At 44.2% G+C, this 15,377-nt stretch overlaps 1 protein-coding gene across 1 annotated transcript; it reads left to right on the top strand.

Annotated features, from left to right (window-relative positions):
• The first annotated feature begins 3,600 nt into the window (after positions 1-3,600).
• LOC118701366 (olfactory receptor 14A16-like) lies at positions 3,601-12,921 on the top strand. The gene is made up of 4 exons (XM_054518459.1): positions 3,601-3,616; positions 12,305-12,384; positions 12,532-12,593; positions 12,741-12,921. The coding sequence occupies exons 1-4, from the start codon at positions 3,601-3,603 to the stop codon at positions 12,919-12,921; spliced, it is 339 nt and encodes a 112-aa protein (XP_054374434.1).
• Positions 12,922-15,377: the final 2,456 nt, after the last annotated feature.

Genomic DNA, 15,377 nt, shown 5'->3' with positions numbered 1-15,377 from the left:
TCTATGTGAAAGGGTAGAACGTTAGTTTCTCATTGCCTCTGCATTGTTGACAAGTTAATTAAGCTGCAATGCCCTTCTCCTGTGATGCTAGCAGATATGAGAGCACTGAAAGCCTTTTGCCAGACCATAACAACTGAAACCAATAGTTACAATTACGGTATACAGGCTTTTTCCTGGGTCTGAAAAGTATTTTGTGTGTATCACAAGTTGAGTAGTGAATTCAGCCTCTTCATGTTGTATTTGTATACAAATATCCAAAATCATGAAAGGAACTGTGACTTTCTCAAAAGACTTGAGCTGACTTTACTGCTACTGATTTCTGAAAAATCAAAATTTTCAGTGTGTGAGTAACTCTGATGTTTCAATATTGTTTTATTTTCAGGAACTGAAAAGAGAAGTCATAAGTATGTTCTGATTTACTAGCTTATTTTAATATGCTTGTTTTTGTTTTGCTTGCCTACTCACCAGAAGGAATAAGACTGATGTTCCACCAATTCTAATAGGTGGAACTTCCAATCTCTGAGACAGGAAAAAAAAATCAAGACAAAACAAAAACAACAACAACAACAACAACAAAAACAAGCCAAAAAAACCACCCAATGAAAACATTTATTTCACAGAAGGAATCTTAACCCTCCTATCCTCATCAGCTCTTTGAGCAGGGTTACACCCAGGCCTTCTACATTTCTGCCTCTGAAGTGTACAGAGGAGTTAACACAGGTGTTCAGCACCCCTGTGTCCTGGTTTAGGGCACATTTTGAAGTCCTCCTTAATAGAAAAGTAAAGCTGGCTGGTATGGTTTCTTTTATGTCAGCATGAAAGGATGTTGGACATGATTTCTATATTCATCTGCAGTTCAGAGACTGGGTTTTTCTTATTAGCAGTTGGAGCCTGATCTAGGCATGCCTCCCATTGAAGAATTAAAGGTGTGTTATGACTCATCTCCATTTCCCTTTTGCAGGAATTTCTTGATAGATGATACTGTCTATTCCTCTTTAGTCCCTTCATGTATTGGTTCCTTACATTCTTTGATTTATGAATAGGAGCAATCAAAAGGCACATTCTCTAATTTTTCACAAGCATAGGCAGCACATATAATATGTCTTTCTGATAGGGCTGCATTAAACATCTTGATTTTTCTTCTTCAGGATTTTATTCTAAAATGAACGTCCGGGTTTGAAAACGTGTGATGGGCAGCCAAAAAATCTGTTTTGCTGTCTGGACAAAATAATTCAAACCTGAACTATCACAGTTGAAATAGTGAACTTGTGTCTTCCCACTATCTGGAGAGTCAAATCCTGGCTTTAGTCAAAAAGGACATTAATTTGCTCTTTTCCCAAATTTGTCACATCATTTGATATGATTACCCAGTTTTTCTCAGTAGAAGCCTTGCAGTGGAACTGTTCACCTTTAGGGTGAAATCAGGGTGGATTGATATCTATTGGCAGATTTTTAAAGTATGCCAGTTGTGCTTGCCTTACTATTTCTGGCTTCAGAACAGATAGATTTTTTTTTCTGTCAAATGTAAAAGAAATTTAAATACAGTGCTGAAGTCACTGGATCTGTGCCAGCCTGACAGCAGCTGAAGACCTGGCATAGATTTTACCTAGAAATGCAAGAAATACACAAGAAGACAGGACTTGTATTGCTAAATATATGCTGTGATGAGAGCTCTAGGCCCAAATTTCTGTTAAGACCATCTACCAAAAGTAACAGAATGCAATTTTTTTTTTTAACCAAAGTTATGCACTGCAATCAGTGAAGTTTTGTAATGTTCAAGAAACACAGGAGCAAAGATGTTTTATTTTCTGTTCTCTTAAGATAAATGTCTTGAAAGAGGAGCAGAGCTTCTAGGAGCAAACCCTACATGTAGATATATATTAAATAAGCTGGCATGTGGGAAGAACTATGCCTCTGAGACATGCTGCAGACGTTCACAAGTGTGTAAAACATTTTCAGCTTGTGCACAGATAGACATGATTTGTAAATGCTGAGGTACTGAAATAACAGAATTTTCATTATAGACAGTTTTATCACATCCCTTTATATAAAATTGCAAAAACAAGTGCTAATGTTGAAACTGGCTATTAACCAAAATGTGTGCTGTCAAATTAAATGTTCCCATCTGAGATGATAAATGGAGGCTACATGGCTATAAGCTATGGCTTATGAAAAATAATTTTTGACATCTGGCTCGAACATCTGGTTTTATAATTGATGCTCTAAAGCAAATGGAATATGTATTTTAAGGGTTTGTTTTTCATTAGTGTTCAGCAGCCTGTATTTCTGCATTGTGTAACTATCACACACCTACAAAAGGCTGAAAAAAATCCCTTCAGTTCGTACCAATGCTTGAAGATATAAAACTGTGTAAATGCTAATGCTTTACCATTTAACTCTGAACAGCACCAAACTCATCTAGGCAGAAACAGGAGTGGGTGGTTTTAGCAGTTGTTCAGTGCCCTCCCAAAAAATACTTGAGGGAATGTTCTTTTTCTGCTCAGGATTAAAGAAAAATGGGCCTAATGATTACCAATTGTTACTGTAACCATTTTATTTTTCTGTGCTTTAGTTAAAAGCAACAAGGAAACTTGTGTCAGAATATTGTTCAGGTCCCTTAGCAGTAAAATTCTCCCTTTTTTTTTTCTCTGTCTTTCTACTGCCAGCGACTTTAAAATTGTGAGCTGCTTTAAATATTCAAAATGGTCTTGCATCTTGACAGTGCTTGCATGCAGGAATACCTTTTCTCTGGTTAGTTATCACTGCATCTGAAGGTAATTGGAAGAATAAAATAGATCTCATTTATATATGATGTGCATCACTTCCATGTGTTTTCTGTACAGGACACACCTAATTTACCTGTTTGTTTGTCATTTGATTGCAAATGAAGGCTTAGAAGAAGTTGAAGTTGTGTTACTCTGTTCAGACCTATGAAGTGGTGATGTTTAAAACAGACATTTTATTGCTCGGTCAGTATGGGATCAATGAAAAGTCTGAATTTCTGATCCATATTGACATCCTTTAAATAACCACTTTTCTCCTTTTAACCAGTGCTTTGCAAACTTTCAGTGACTATGTTTTTATACATCTCAGGCTCAGCCTGTGCTATAAATTTTACTAGTTTTGGGTCTATTAAGTGGAAACTGGGAAGTCCTCCCTGCCATTACTAAGATCTTGTTGCCAGCAAAACTCCTTGGGTAGCTGCACCTCAGCAGTGAAGTAAGTCCTGTTGCTACCTTTGTTTACATCTTGATGACTGCTGTAGCTACTCCACAAGGGAATCTCCTGGCATGGATTTGTTGGCTGACTCATTCTGTAACATTGATACACCTCAGCCCATCCTGTTTCCAGCCATAAAAATGGCCACAAGCTCCATGTGTGTTAAAACTGCCATGGGAACTCACATTGACAGACATGAGAATTAGAGATTAGAAAGCTTCTGTCTCTTCCTCTTTAAATTCCTCCTCTTTGAATGTTTATTCAATCCTGTATTAAAAAGCTTAGCTTTTTAAAAAAAACTATGGGTTCCCAGTTCTACTGAGATTTATCTCATAAAAATCCACATGGCTGCTAGTTGTGGATTTATGGGGGAGTAGCTTGATGCTGAGGAAGACCAGTAAGTAGAGTAAAAAAATAGAGATGGACAGGACAGAGATGAGGATTTGGTTTCAGTGTGGCTGTTCAGTGTTTTTTTCCTGATAAGTCCTTCCCCAGCTCCACAAACCAACCCAACAATCTGCAAGGTTCTCATGATTTTCACCAAATGTTGTGTTCCTCCTAAGAATGATTTATATCCTTTGAGTTTTCCAATGATTATGCTTTCCACTCATTGATTTTTATATTTTTGGCTTCTTCAGTGCACCTAAAAGCAGGGCTGGAAAAAAGGGGATGGTTTCAGAGAGTTTAACAAGGAAAGTGCTCTGTTGTGCTGCCAGCAGCTCTGAATAGTAGATATTGTTTCCCAGCTGTATGAAATATATACATTTTATTTTACAGTACACAAAGAGAAATTTTTCATAGCTTTGCAGACAGACCAATTAAATGCAGCTCAGACTTGCTGGGTCAAGGACTGAGGTTACATGTTACTGTCAAAGTCTTACTGGGATTGACAAAAGCACTTCCTGAGGTTTTCTTTCTACTAAGGAAAGAAAACCCTTCCCTGAACCAATTGCAGTTGATTTTCTTTGCATTTATCACGGTCATTACTTTGGATGACCTTTGAAATATCCTTCAAAACACAGAAGCTGTCTCAAGGCAGAACTGGGTTTTGCAAGGTGAAGGGGAAGAAGCCCTTTAGTAGGTAATTCTATTACAACTTGCCTACAGGCAACTAGTTATTAATCCTCTTTTCTTAGAGATGATTGGAGAATGCAGAATAGAAAGTTCCTCACCTTTTTTCCCCCCCCTGGGGAGTGTGTGCTTTGTTTTGTTTAAAAATTCAGTGAGAAGGTGTCCTTATTCTACACGGATTGTTTCTGAAAGATCAGCATTGCCAGGATTATTGCAGAACATGCAATAATGTTAAATGCTGTTAAATGATTCTGTTTTGTGGATATATCACAGACCACCCTAGGTAACAGGGTCTTTGCAGTAAATTTTAGCAAGAAACTTCTTAAAGAGGAATCAGGCTATCATCAAAGGAACAGTGCAGCCTCTTTCAGTGGAGTGTTGCCTTCAGTTGCAGGAGTACAGTATAATGGCCACTGAGTGGTTGGCTTCACTGCTGTGTAGAGAGAGACTGAAGAAAAAAGATCTCTTTTCCCTGATCAAGTGATTACAAATTTCAAAATCTGAAATACTAACTTAAATAAGTACAATAGGTGAAGTATATGCTGCAGGAAGAGCTGCATTTCAGGTTCTTGGTAAGATATTTCTAATCACCATCTGCTCATCTCCAGTTTTTGATCGTGATTCCTGTTCTCTGCTTATTGTAAAATCTCTTTTTTCCCCAGTCTGATTTTCAATCCAAAGTGTAGCTGAACTATAAATTTTGGGGAGTCTCATTTGCTTACAGCTCATGTAGTACACAGCCAATGCAAAAGGAAATAGAAATTATTCTGGTAATAATCTGACCTTCCTACCTCCTTGTTTAATCCAGTAGACCATATGTGCAGCCCTCTTTTAAGTCCATCCAAGAATATTTCAGAGGAAGAGTAAAGGAGGTCATAAAGCATCACAAGACCTTGACTTCAAAATTATTTTCAAATAAACTAATTCAGAATACAATGATAACCATGATAGGTTTCATCTGCCTACAGCAGGCTCTAGAACAGAGGAAAAAATAGCTGAAGATTTTTTGGTGTATTTTAAAACCAAAACCCCTGACTTAGCCTGTTAGCTCAGTTGAGTGTGTTTGGATAATAATTATTCTGTCTTTAAAATGGTTTTAGGTTGACAACTGCAATCTATTATTTATTGGTTTCATTAAATATTGAAAGTTTATTTTACTATTGTAGTGAAGAATTTAACATTCAATCTTAGTTCCCCTTGGGGTAATATGCAGGAAAAGCCACTGCAGGAAAAGTTCTCTGCAACCAGGCAGTGATCCTACATCTCCTAAATCCAAATTTTTCACTTAGATTGCAAAAGGATAATTTTATTCTTCCTAAAATATGGCTGGTTTTTTCTTTTGTCTTGATCTTACAGATGCCTATTTTACCCAAAGTGAAGGACTGGTATCATCATGCATGCACAAGTCCCCTTGAAGGTGTTTTATATACCTATCCTGAATTTATAAGGACAAACTAGTTTTGCTTTCTGTTTGAATTTCAATGATATGTGATTTTCTGTATCAAATAAAATTCAAAATCATGTGCTGAATCTTTAATAGTATCTGATATAATTAAAGGACTGTGCAGGAAAAGCAAGCAGAGAATGATAGCAAGAAATTGGCATGGTATAGCTGGTTTCTGATTTTAGTTCCTCCATTTCTTTCTGTCATCGTTCCACTCTACCAGTGAAGAAAGGAAAAACAACCTAAAGAGAATAAGATCTTAAAAAACAAAAAAAAAAAGAAAAGAAAAAATTGAAATAACATCTCTCTCAAAAATATTTGTTTCTGAAATAAGATGAAACATCTGAAAATGCTTCAACAACCTGTATGGGATGATGATATCTGGATAATATAATTACCTTTACTGTTGCTGATGCAGTCTTCATTCAGATAAAAATACAGTTTTTTCTAGAGATTTGACTGGCTAGATTAGGTTTGGCCTAAATAATGGCAGAAGGCCAACTAGTGCTGTGATAACTTTAGAGTGAGTTTTAAAAGTGACATGCTTCAGGAAGTACGGAAAAATAAGGAAAAAGGAACTTGTAGTAAAGGCACTATGGAGTCCTTACAAGAGTAGGACTCTGCAGGAAAGAAGGAACTGATTTGGAAGATTTAGAAGCAGAGAATGGAAAGGGACCATCAAGAAAAATTAGATGTTAACTGGTGCTCAGCAAAAAAAAAAAAGATCATCTGAATTTGTAAAAATGTGCCTGTGTCTGTATTCGGATGATGTCAAGGTAGAAGCTTCTGTAATTAAATTAGTTTTAATTAAAAATCAATATACAGCATAAGCTTTAAACTTTAAACTCCCAAATTTGGGAAAACTTGTGAGGCTTTTTGCCTGTGTGGATGTTCTATAGGTATATTTTTTCCTCTATTTCTCTGTGTGTTTTTGCCCTGGTGATTTTCACAGCATAAAAAGAGAGCTTGCTCCCAGGAACATTTGATGCTATGGCTGCTTGAGTCCATATGGAAAAAAGATGGAAAAAGAAACTGGAACTAAGGCTCAGTAGTTTGCCTGGCCTCTCCTGTATCTGTCTGCCACAGGGAGGCACCCTTCTCTTCAGCTTGTGCCTTCTCTGCTGCTCTCCAAAATATTTATCCTCATGGTCCCTTGGTGTTCTAAAATCCTTGGAGTTTGTATCAGTCACAGGGATATTCATTTTGCAATGAGAAACTGAGTTAAAATGCCGATATCCTTATAGTGATACACTTTTCTTTTAGCATCTCTGAAATCAGCAATCCCTCTCACTCCAAATAAATCCCCAAAACTCCAGCAGTGTCCCCAAGAAAAACTGCCTGCCATCATAAAGGGAAGTCTGTGTATGCTGAATGAAAATCACAGTTGATTACTTAGGCTTAAGTTTAACATTCTATATGCAAATAAAAAATTGCTCAAGTACATAGAATGGGTTTGTTTCCATAGTTTTGGTGTTTATAGTCCAGGATGTGAATATATTAGAAGTATTAAGACAATTTTTAAAATTTCTTTATCTTTTTTTTGAAGCATGGACTAAAATTGATTATAGGGAGCTTAGTTTGTAGTTTGAAATATTGATAGTTGTCGGAGGCTCACTTTAATTTCTTTTTTTTTTTTCTTTCTTTTATTCTTTCTTCTTCAAAGGTATTGTGAGAAAATATTCTAATATCTGTCTCCTAATCCATCTATCCTAATGCATTAGAAGTTATGCAGTTCAATTTACAGCTGGTGTAATACTTATATTGTGCAAGGAGGTTCTTCTAGAGGAAATTTCATCAGCTATTGTTCAGTCTTTTGCATTGCTTTAATGAAAAAAATAGGCTAAGATTCATTATTATGCTAGATTTTTATTGTTGCATTTTAAGTTCTATTCTTTTTCCTCTCCTGAGGAAAAAAAGCCCATCATTTTGGTTGCAAAGCTCTGTGAGGAGATTGAAGCAGTGCACTCTGATGGGAAACTGTAGGGCTCTTACTTTTTATTACATTTGAAAATGAAACTGATATACTTCAAGCAGTATCACTATATGCCTTCAAAATCCAGTAGCCAAAATTATCGCAGAAGTCATTGCAGGGCTGAGTGTGGAAGTAGGAGCATAGATGGGAAACATCCTTGTCAATTTTGGGATTATTTTAGCACAAGCTAAATTGAGGGAACCTCATGATATATAAGTAATGAGAAAAATCCTTGTTTTGTACTAATGTTATGCTGCAGTGACAATTGAAGAAAATGTTAATCCTGTGAGGGTGGGAAATTAAGTATTTGGAAAATAAGCTATGAAGTGTCAACACAGAATTAAGGTTGATGTTGGCTTTTTAAGACCAGCCCTGTGTGATCCATTGCTTATTTCTTTTTTTCATTGACATCTTAATTGGAAAAATAGATGGTTTCAAAATTATGAACTATTTATGGTGTGTATAAAAGGAGCCATGATCATACTCAGCTGAAACTTCCCAGCAGAAAGCTCTCCTCTTCCCTCATTTTCCTAGAAGATAGTGAAACTTTCACTTACAAAACTCTTTAACTTAAATGGATGTTCTGGAGCCCTGGAAGTTTGGCTCATTTTTAGAGGGTGTCATTACAAGGATGTATTAAAACTTATTAATTTCTACCTTTTAGCAACAGGTCCTTGAAAATCACAAATTACATCATATGTGGCTGGAGCAAAGATGAATATTTTCAAATTAAAAATGCAAAAGTGAATTTTCATATTAGGAACCACAGCAGTCTGCACTCAGGCAACAGTGGGTTTTTAGGGTTTTCAATGACAGGGATTCCCAGTCAGTGGGAGCTGTAGGTAAGTCAGCTTTTCAGAACCCACCGAGAAGATATTCAGGAGATGTCTGTATTCACAACTGGGACCAGATTTTCTGAACCCAGCTCTTGTTTAGGTGTCTGTAGACATTGCTGGGTTTCCTGGAGTTTGGTGTGTTGAGGGTGGTGAGAGCTTCCAGCTTCCAGCTGCAGATCATTTCTGGAAATCTGACCTTATTTCAGTGTCCCAATCTGTTCTACTTGGTTCAAAAACTCTGGCTTCATGCATCTCTATATAGATGATACGAGAGATAATAGTTTTTTAAATGGCCTTCACTTTTCCTGAGAAGTTGTTAAAACCTATATTTTAGAAATAAAGGTAGAATTTGGACCTTCTAGTGCCCTATTTTAACAGTGATAACACACTTTTTACCAAGAGCCAAAATCATTCAGCATAAGGTCCTACACCTGGGAGGGTTGCAAGGCCATGGCTGATGGGCCCCCAGGGCCATTGCTGAGCAAGGTTCCCCAGGGACTCCTTGCAGCAGATCCTTGAGGCCACTGGGATGTGGGCTAGGGGGGGATGCTGAGGGCAGCACAAGGGGCTGACAGTGCCCAGCCTGGCTGGGGCTGTGCCAGGAGGCCCCAGGGCCTCAGGACAAGGTGTCTCCTCCCAGCCCTTGCTGGCACAGACCCTGCAGTGGCCCAGGGCACCAAGACTTGGCTTCTCTCTGTCCCCACCTGTCATCACTGCCTGCAGTTCTTTGCTCTGCCTGGGGCCTGGGGACACTTGCTCAGTCGTGTCCCTCACTGGGACCCATTAAAAGTCCAAGAAAGTTTGGAGTTGGATTCTGCCTTGGAGTTCTGGAGAGGTTTCTTCAGCTCCCTCTCAGGGACTGATGTTCAGGGCCTGAGCACAAAGCCCCAGAGGCTGATTGAAGTCCTTGTGCTGTGTCTGTGCTGCTGAGCTGGGCTGGGCTCCTGGCCCAGAGGCAGCTCCTGGTCACCAAGAAGAGCTTCAAAAGCACATTTCTCTTGATGAGCAGCTCTTGTGCCAGCCCAGCAGGGCTGGGGCACTGCCTGCAGCCAGCCCGGGCACAGCACAGAGGCGCAGAGAGCTTCAATCAGTCAGGGCTGGGAAGGGGCTGAGAAGTGCCTGGGGCACAATCACTGCCAGCCCTTGGCACAGGAACCTCTGGCTGCAGGACAGTGCAGCTGCAGCTCCTGGAGCCATCTCCTGCAGCTGGAACATGCCAATGCCTGCAGAGCCTGTGAGTACATTCTCTGATTGTCTCTTGTGCAGAGCAGCCAGTGGTGCCCAGGGCTGTCCTGCAGAGCAGGGTCCTGCAGCCCAGGGCGCTGTGCTGGGGCAGGGACTCTGCTGCCTGCCAGGGACAGCTCTCAGCCAGCCCTGGCAGCTGCTCCCAGCGCTGGGCAGAAGCTCTGGGGGGAAGGAGCCGCCCTGAGCAGGGCAGGGGCTGCTGCTGAGAGGGGCTGGGTGGGGCAGGGCGGCTCCCAGCTCCAGACCAGCCTGGGCACAGCTCCGCAGGGCACTTCCCAAAGAAGGTAAGCCTGGGATTGCTGTAAAGATCAGGAGCTTTCCTGAGAGTGTTTTCCATTTCCTGCTTGGAGAAGGATGGGAACATTGGGGTGATGACAAAAAGATTTTTTTTATTTTATACAATTTTCATATATTTGTAGCTCTACAAATTACTATTACATAGTTATAAATCTATATTCCTTTTTTAGGTCTATTAAACTCTTAATGAACTCTATTACTATTATATACATCTATAACTATAATCCTTTATTAACTTTATTATTTTCCCTAACCTTTTTCTTTGATTTTAAAAAAATAAGGTGACTGTCTAAATGCATTCCTGAAATACATATAGTATACAATACATATAGTATCCTGTATAGTCTTATTATCAGGAAGAGGACCTACAAGAAGACCATTTTGGTTTTTGACCAGAATGTGAGCAGTCATAACAAAAAGTGAAGGCAAAGAAGCCCTTGGACCTACTCCAATGGATTGAGCCAGGGGTGTGTAACTGGGGTAAGTGAATCTCCTATTGTATGTTCCTGTTAAATATCCTAATTAATCAACCTTAATAAATTGTTGAAATCTGGTCCCAGGTGTGCCCCATCCCCACTGGGACACCTGACAGCTTCCAATTAATGTCTGGTTTTTACTTTACTGTTCTAACACTGTTGCAAGGGAATTTTTTTCTCTTTTGATTATAAAAAACAAGGGGATGAGAGAAGCAGAACAGGAATTATAATCCCAGAATCCCAGGACATTCTGAGTTGAAAGGGACACACAGGATCATCAAAGGAATGTTTGATCTTTTAGAGGGACTGCAGAACTGTAAATTAAGTTGATCAGTGTCTCTGCTGGGAGCCTCCCAAAGGGCCCTCAGCCACTCCTCAGCCCTGCACAGCAGCAGCATCACCTTTGCAGGGCCCAGCAGGGCTCTCCTGAGCTGCCCTTGCCCAGGTGCACACAGAGCCTGCCCCAGCCAGGGCCCTGCACACAGGCAGGTTTCTGTAGGGCCCCAGCCAGGGCACGCAGGCTGGGATGGGCTCTGTGAGCGCTGGCAGGGACAAGGCTCCTCTCAGCAGGGAATGTCCAGGCCCAGGGAGATGCTCAGGGAAGGAGAGGGGGCTGGAGAGAGCAGGGCTGGGGCAGGAGGGCACTGTTGGTGTGTGGGAGGTGCCGGGCACAGCTGGGCACGGGAACACTGTCCTGAGTGCCCGGCTGTCTCTGCCCTGCCCTCTCAGGCACAGCACCACAACATCTGCTCTTGGTTCTGCACTGCCCTGACATTGGCACTGTTATCTGCTGCTCTCAGGGAGGCTCTGGCATCTGCAGCAGCTGAGTCAGGCACTGCCCTTGGCATTCCTGCCAGGCAGGGCTGTCCATGGCAATGGGGTGTCCAAGCTTCCCTGGCACCTGTGGGGCTGTGGGCAAAGCAGTCCATGGAAAAGGGGAATGAGCTGAGCCCCCTCCCTGAGATCCCATCATGGGCACAGCCAGGAATCTCCTTGCTGTGCCCTGCCAGGCTCTGAGCTGCCCTCCTGGGTGCAAATCTGTGCCAGAGCCTCTGGGAGTTCCCTGAATGTCCCACGGGCAAGGGCAGTGCTGCCACAGCTGAGGAAATGGTGCTGGGTTTGCCCAGGGAGCCGTGAGTGTCCTTGGCACAAGGGGGTGCTGAGACCTTGCCCAGAGACCTTGAGAGAGGGTGAGACATTCAGGGATCCCTCTGCTCTGGGCAGGGTCTGGTTTAGCCCAGGGGGACCAAGGAGTGTGATTGTGCTCTGATTGCAGCCAAAGGTTTTCCCACAGCAGGTAGAAGGGTGAGTGTGTCCCAGCTGTAGGCATTGTCTACAGGGAATATCCCAGGTTTGGCTGAAAGCAGCCTCTGCTGACTTGTCACTGTCCTTTCTCCATGAACAGGTCCCCATGTGCAGCCGCCGCAAATGTCCAACAGCAGCTCCATCAGGCACTTCCTCCTGCTGGCATTGGCAGACACGCGGCAGCTGCAGCTCCTGCACTTCTGCCTCTTGCTGGGCATCTCCCTGGCTGCCCTCCTGGGCAACGGCCTCATCATCAGCGCCGTAGCCTGCGGCCACCACCTGCACACGCCCATGTTCTTCTTCCTGCTCAACCTGGCCCTCAGCGACCTGGGCTCCATCTGCACCACTGTCCCCAAAGCCATGCACAATTCCCTCTGGGACACCAGCAACATCTCCTACACTGGATGTGCTGTACAGCTCTTTTTCTTTGTTTTCTGAGCTACAGCAGAGTATTTCCTCCTGACCATCATGTGCTACGACCGCTACGTGTCCATCTGCAAACCCCTGCACTACGGGACCCTCCTGGGCAGCAGAGCTTGTGCCCACATGGCAGCAGCTGCCTGGGCCAGTGCCTTTCTCAATGCTCTCATGCACACGGCCAATACATTTTCCCTGCCCCTGTGCCATGGCAATGCCCTGGGCCAGTTCTTCTGTGAAATCCCACAGATCCTCAAACTGTCCTGCTCCAAATCCTACCTCAAGGAACTGGGACTTCTTGCTGTTAGTGTGTCTTTGGTATTTGGTTGTCTTGTGTTCATTGTTTTCTTTTATGTGCAAATTTTCAGGGCTGTGCTGAGGATCCCCTCCGAGCAGGGACGGCACAAAGCCTTTTCCACCTTCCTCCCTCACCTGGCTGTGCTCTCCCTGTTCCTCAGCACTGGCACATTTGCCTACCTGAAGCCCCCGTCCCTGTCCTCCCCATCCTTGGATCTGTCACTATCAGTTCTGTACTCGGTGGTGCCTCAAGCCCTGAACCCCCTCATCTACAGCCTGAGGAACCAGGAGCTCAAGGTTGCAGTGTGGAGACTGATGACTGGATGTTTTAAGAAACATTAACCTTCTGTTTTATCACAAATCATTTGTAGTAAAAATCACAAATAATTTGTAGTAAAAATCATCTTTGATACTTCTTACTGGCTTCATTTTGGGGGTTCTTTTTCTTTGGTTTACTTTTTTTCATATTGTCCATAAAAAAATGTTATTTTCTGTTCCATTTTTCATATTTTTTCTCTCTACCTTGCCCGTGGCCACAGACTGTGTCAATGAGGGGCTGCGCTCTTGGTGGCTTTAGAGGAACTAAAGGATGTCCCAGCAGAGTTTTCTGCAGAGATGCCCTTTTGTTGCCTTCTCTGGAGCTGCAGCAGCAATGTCTGTGTGCAGAGCTGGGGCAGATCAGGGCTGGCCCAGCAGCTGTGCCCAGCAGCAGCAGCAGCAGCACTTGGTGTTGCCAGTGCTGCTGCCGTGGCCCTGCCCCGCTGCCCTGGTGGCCCTGGTGTTGCTGCAGGGCCTGAGCTCTCGGGGCCGGGCACAGCCCTGGGGGTGGCAGTGCTGGGGCTGCAGCAGGGACAGGCCATGGGCACTGCTGGGGCAGTGCTGACGCCTCAGGCCAGGCCCTGGGGGCTCCAGGCTCCTTGCCCAGGCTCTCTCAAGAACACGGCCAAGCCAATGCTCAGCACAGAAACCCCCGTCAGCAGCCCCAGGATGTGGGCATGGGGAGAGGAACCTGAGGGAGCACAAATGCCTGGGGCCAGCAAGGGCTGGGGGACACCAGGGAAACCACTCAGCTTTGTCCTGACCTCTGCAGTCAGCCAGAAATTTGTTCCCATCAGCTGGGAGTTTCCTGTCCCTCTGCAGACGCTGTTGCTCAGAGCCAGGGCTGCCTGGCAGCCACCCCCAAACTGCCCTGAGCATTTCCTTGGCTTCACCTTTGCTTTCTTTACTCTTCTGGTACAAATTTCTACCTATTGCCTACTCCTGTTCCCTCCCCTGCAAACAGCCCATCCCTGTTTGCCCTTTCCTCTCTGGCCCACTCCCCATTGCAGTTCCGACTTGGGACCATAAAAATGTCCCCCAGCCTTCTTGGCCACCTGGGCACACTGCTGCCTCATGTCCAGCCTGCTGTCCACCAGTCCTGCAGGTCCCTTTCTGCCTGGCTGCTCTCCAGCCACTCTGTCCCCAGCCTGTAGTGCTGCAGGGGTTGCTGTGGCCAAAGTGCAGGACCTGGCACTGGGACTTCTTAAACCTCACCTTGTTGGATTTGGGCCCTGGATCCAGCCTGTCCATGGCCCTGTGCAGAGCCCTCCTACCCTCCAGCAGATCAACACTCCCAGACAACTTGGTGTCACCAGGGTTCCATGAGACCCCAGAGTGTCCCAATGGTCTCCATGACTCCATGAGGCCTCCCAGTGTCACAATGTCCCTTTGTTCCATGGGATCCCTTGGTGTCACCAAGTCCCTTGGATCCTTGGGCGCTTCAGTGTCATCATGGCACTTGGTCCCCAAGGCCCTGCAGTGTCACAATGGATCCTTGGTTCCATGAGGTCTGGCAGTGCAGCAATGCTCTCCTTGGTTCCACAGTGTCACAATGGCCTCTTGGTCCCAGGGCCACCACTGTGTCAAACATGTTTCCTTCATTCCAGGAGTCCCTGAGGAGCAGCCCTGGCCCCTTGGTTCCATGGGGCCCTGCAGTGTCACAATGGTCCCATCATGACACCAGGTCCTGCTCTGTCACAATGCTCTGCATGGTTCCACAAGGCCCTGCAGGGTCACAGTGGCCTCTTGGTTCCAGGAGGCCTCAGAGTGCCACAATGAATTCCTTGGTGCTGCAGTGTCACAATGGAGCCCTGGTGACACAAGTTCCTGCAGTGTCACCAGGGATCCTTGGTTCCATGGGACACCACAGTGTCACAATTGTTCCCTCAGTTCCCAGAGTCCTTGCAAATGGAGCAATGGCCCCTTGATTCCATTGTCCCCAAGCTCTCCCAATGGTCTCCTTTGTTCTGCAGTGGCACAATGGACCCTTGATTCCACAAAGCCCTGCAGGGTCACAGTGGCTCAGTGGTGCCACCAGGACCCAGACTGTCACCATGGACTCCTTGCTTCCATTCAGCCCACAGTGTCACAGTGGCCCCTTGGCTCTGTGCTGTCATGTCGTACACAGCGTCACCATGGTCCTCTTGGTGCCACCAGGCCCCGCAGTGTCACAATGTCCCCTTGCTTCCCCAGGGCCCTGCAGGGTCACAATTATCAGAGAATCAATCCGGGCTGCAAAAAATGTTGGAGAGCATCAAGTCTAACCTGGGACCAACACCACCTTGTCACCCAGAGCCATGGCACTGAGTGCCACATCCAGTCTTTCCTTAAAAATCTCCAAAGACAGTGACTCACCCACCTCCCTGGGCAGCCCATTCCAAAGCCCAGGGTTCCAATGTGTGATTCCAATGTGAAGAATTGTAAAGAATATTGTCCTATTATCTAGCCTAAACATCTCCTGGTGCAGGTTTAGGTTGTGT

This window comes from Molothrus ater, unplaced genomic scaffold (genome assembly GCF_012460135.2).
Source record: "Molothrus ater isolate BHLD 08-10-18 breed brown headed cowbird unplaced genomic scaffold, BPBGC_Mater_1.1 matUn_MA607, whole genome shotgun sequence".
Classification (NCBI taxonomy): Eukaryota; Metazoa; Chordata; class Aves; order Passeriformes; family Icteridae; genus Molothrus; species Molothrus ater.
The sequence above is the reverse complement of the archived record's forward strand: the minus strand, read 5'-3'. Positions and strand labels throughout refer to the sequence as shown.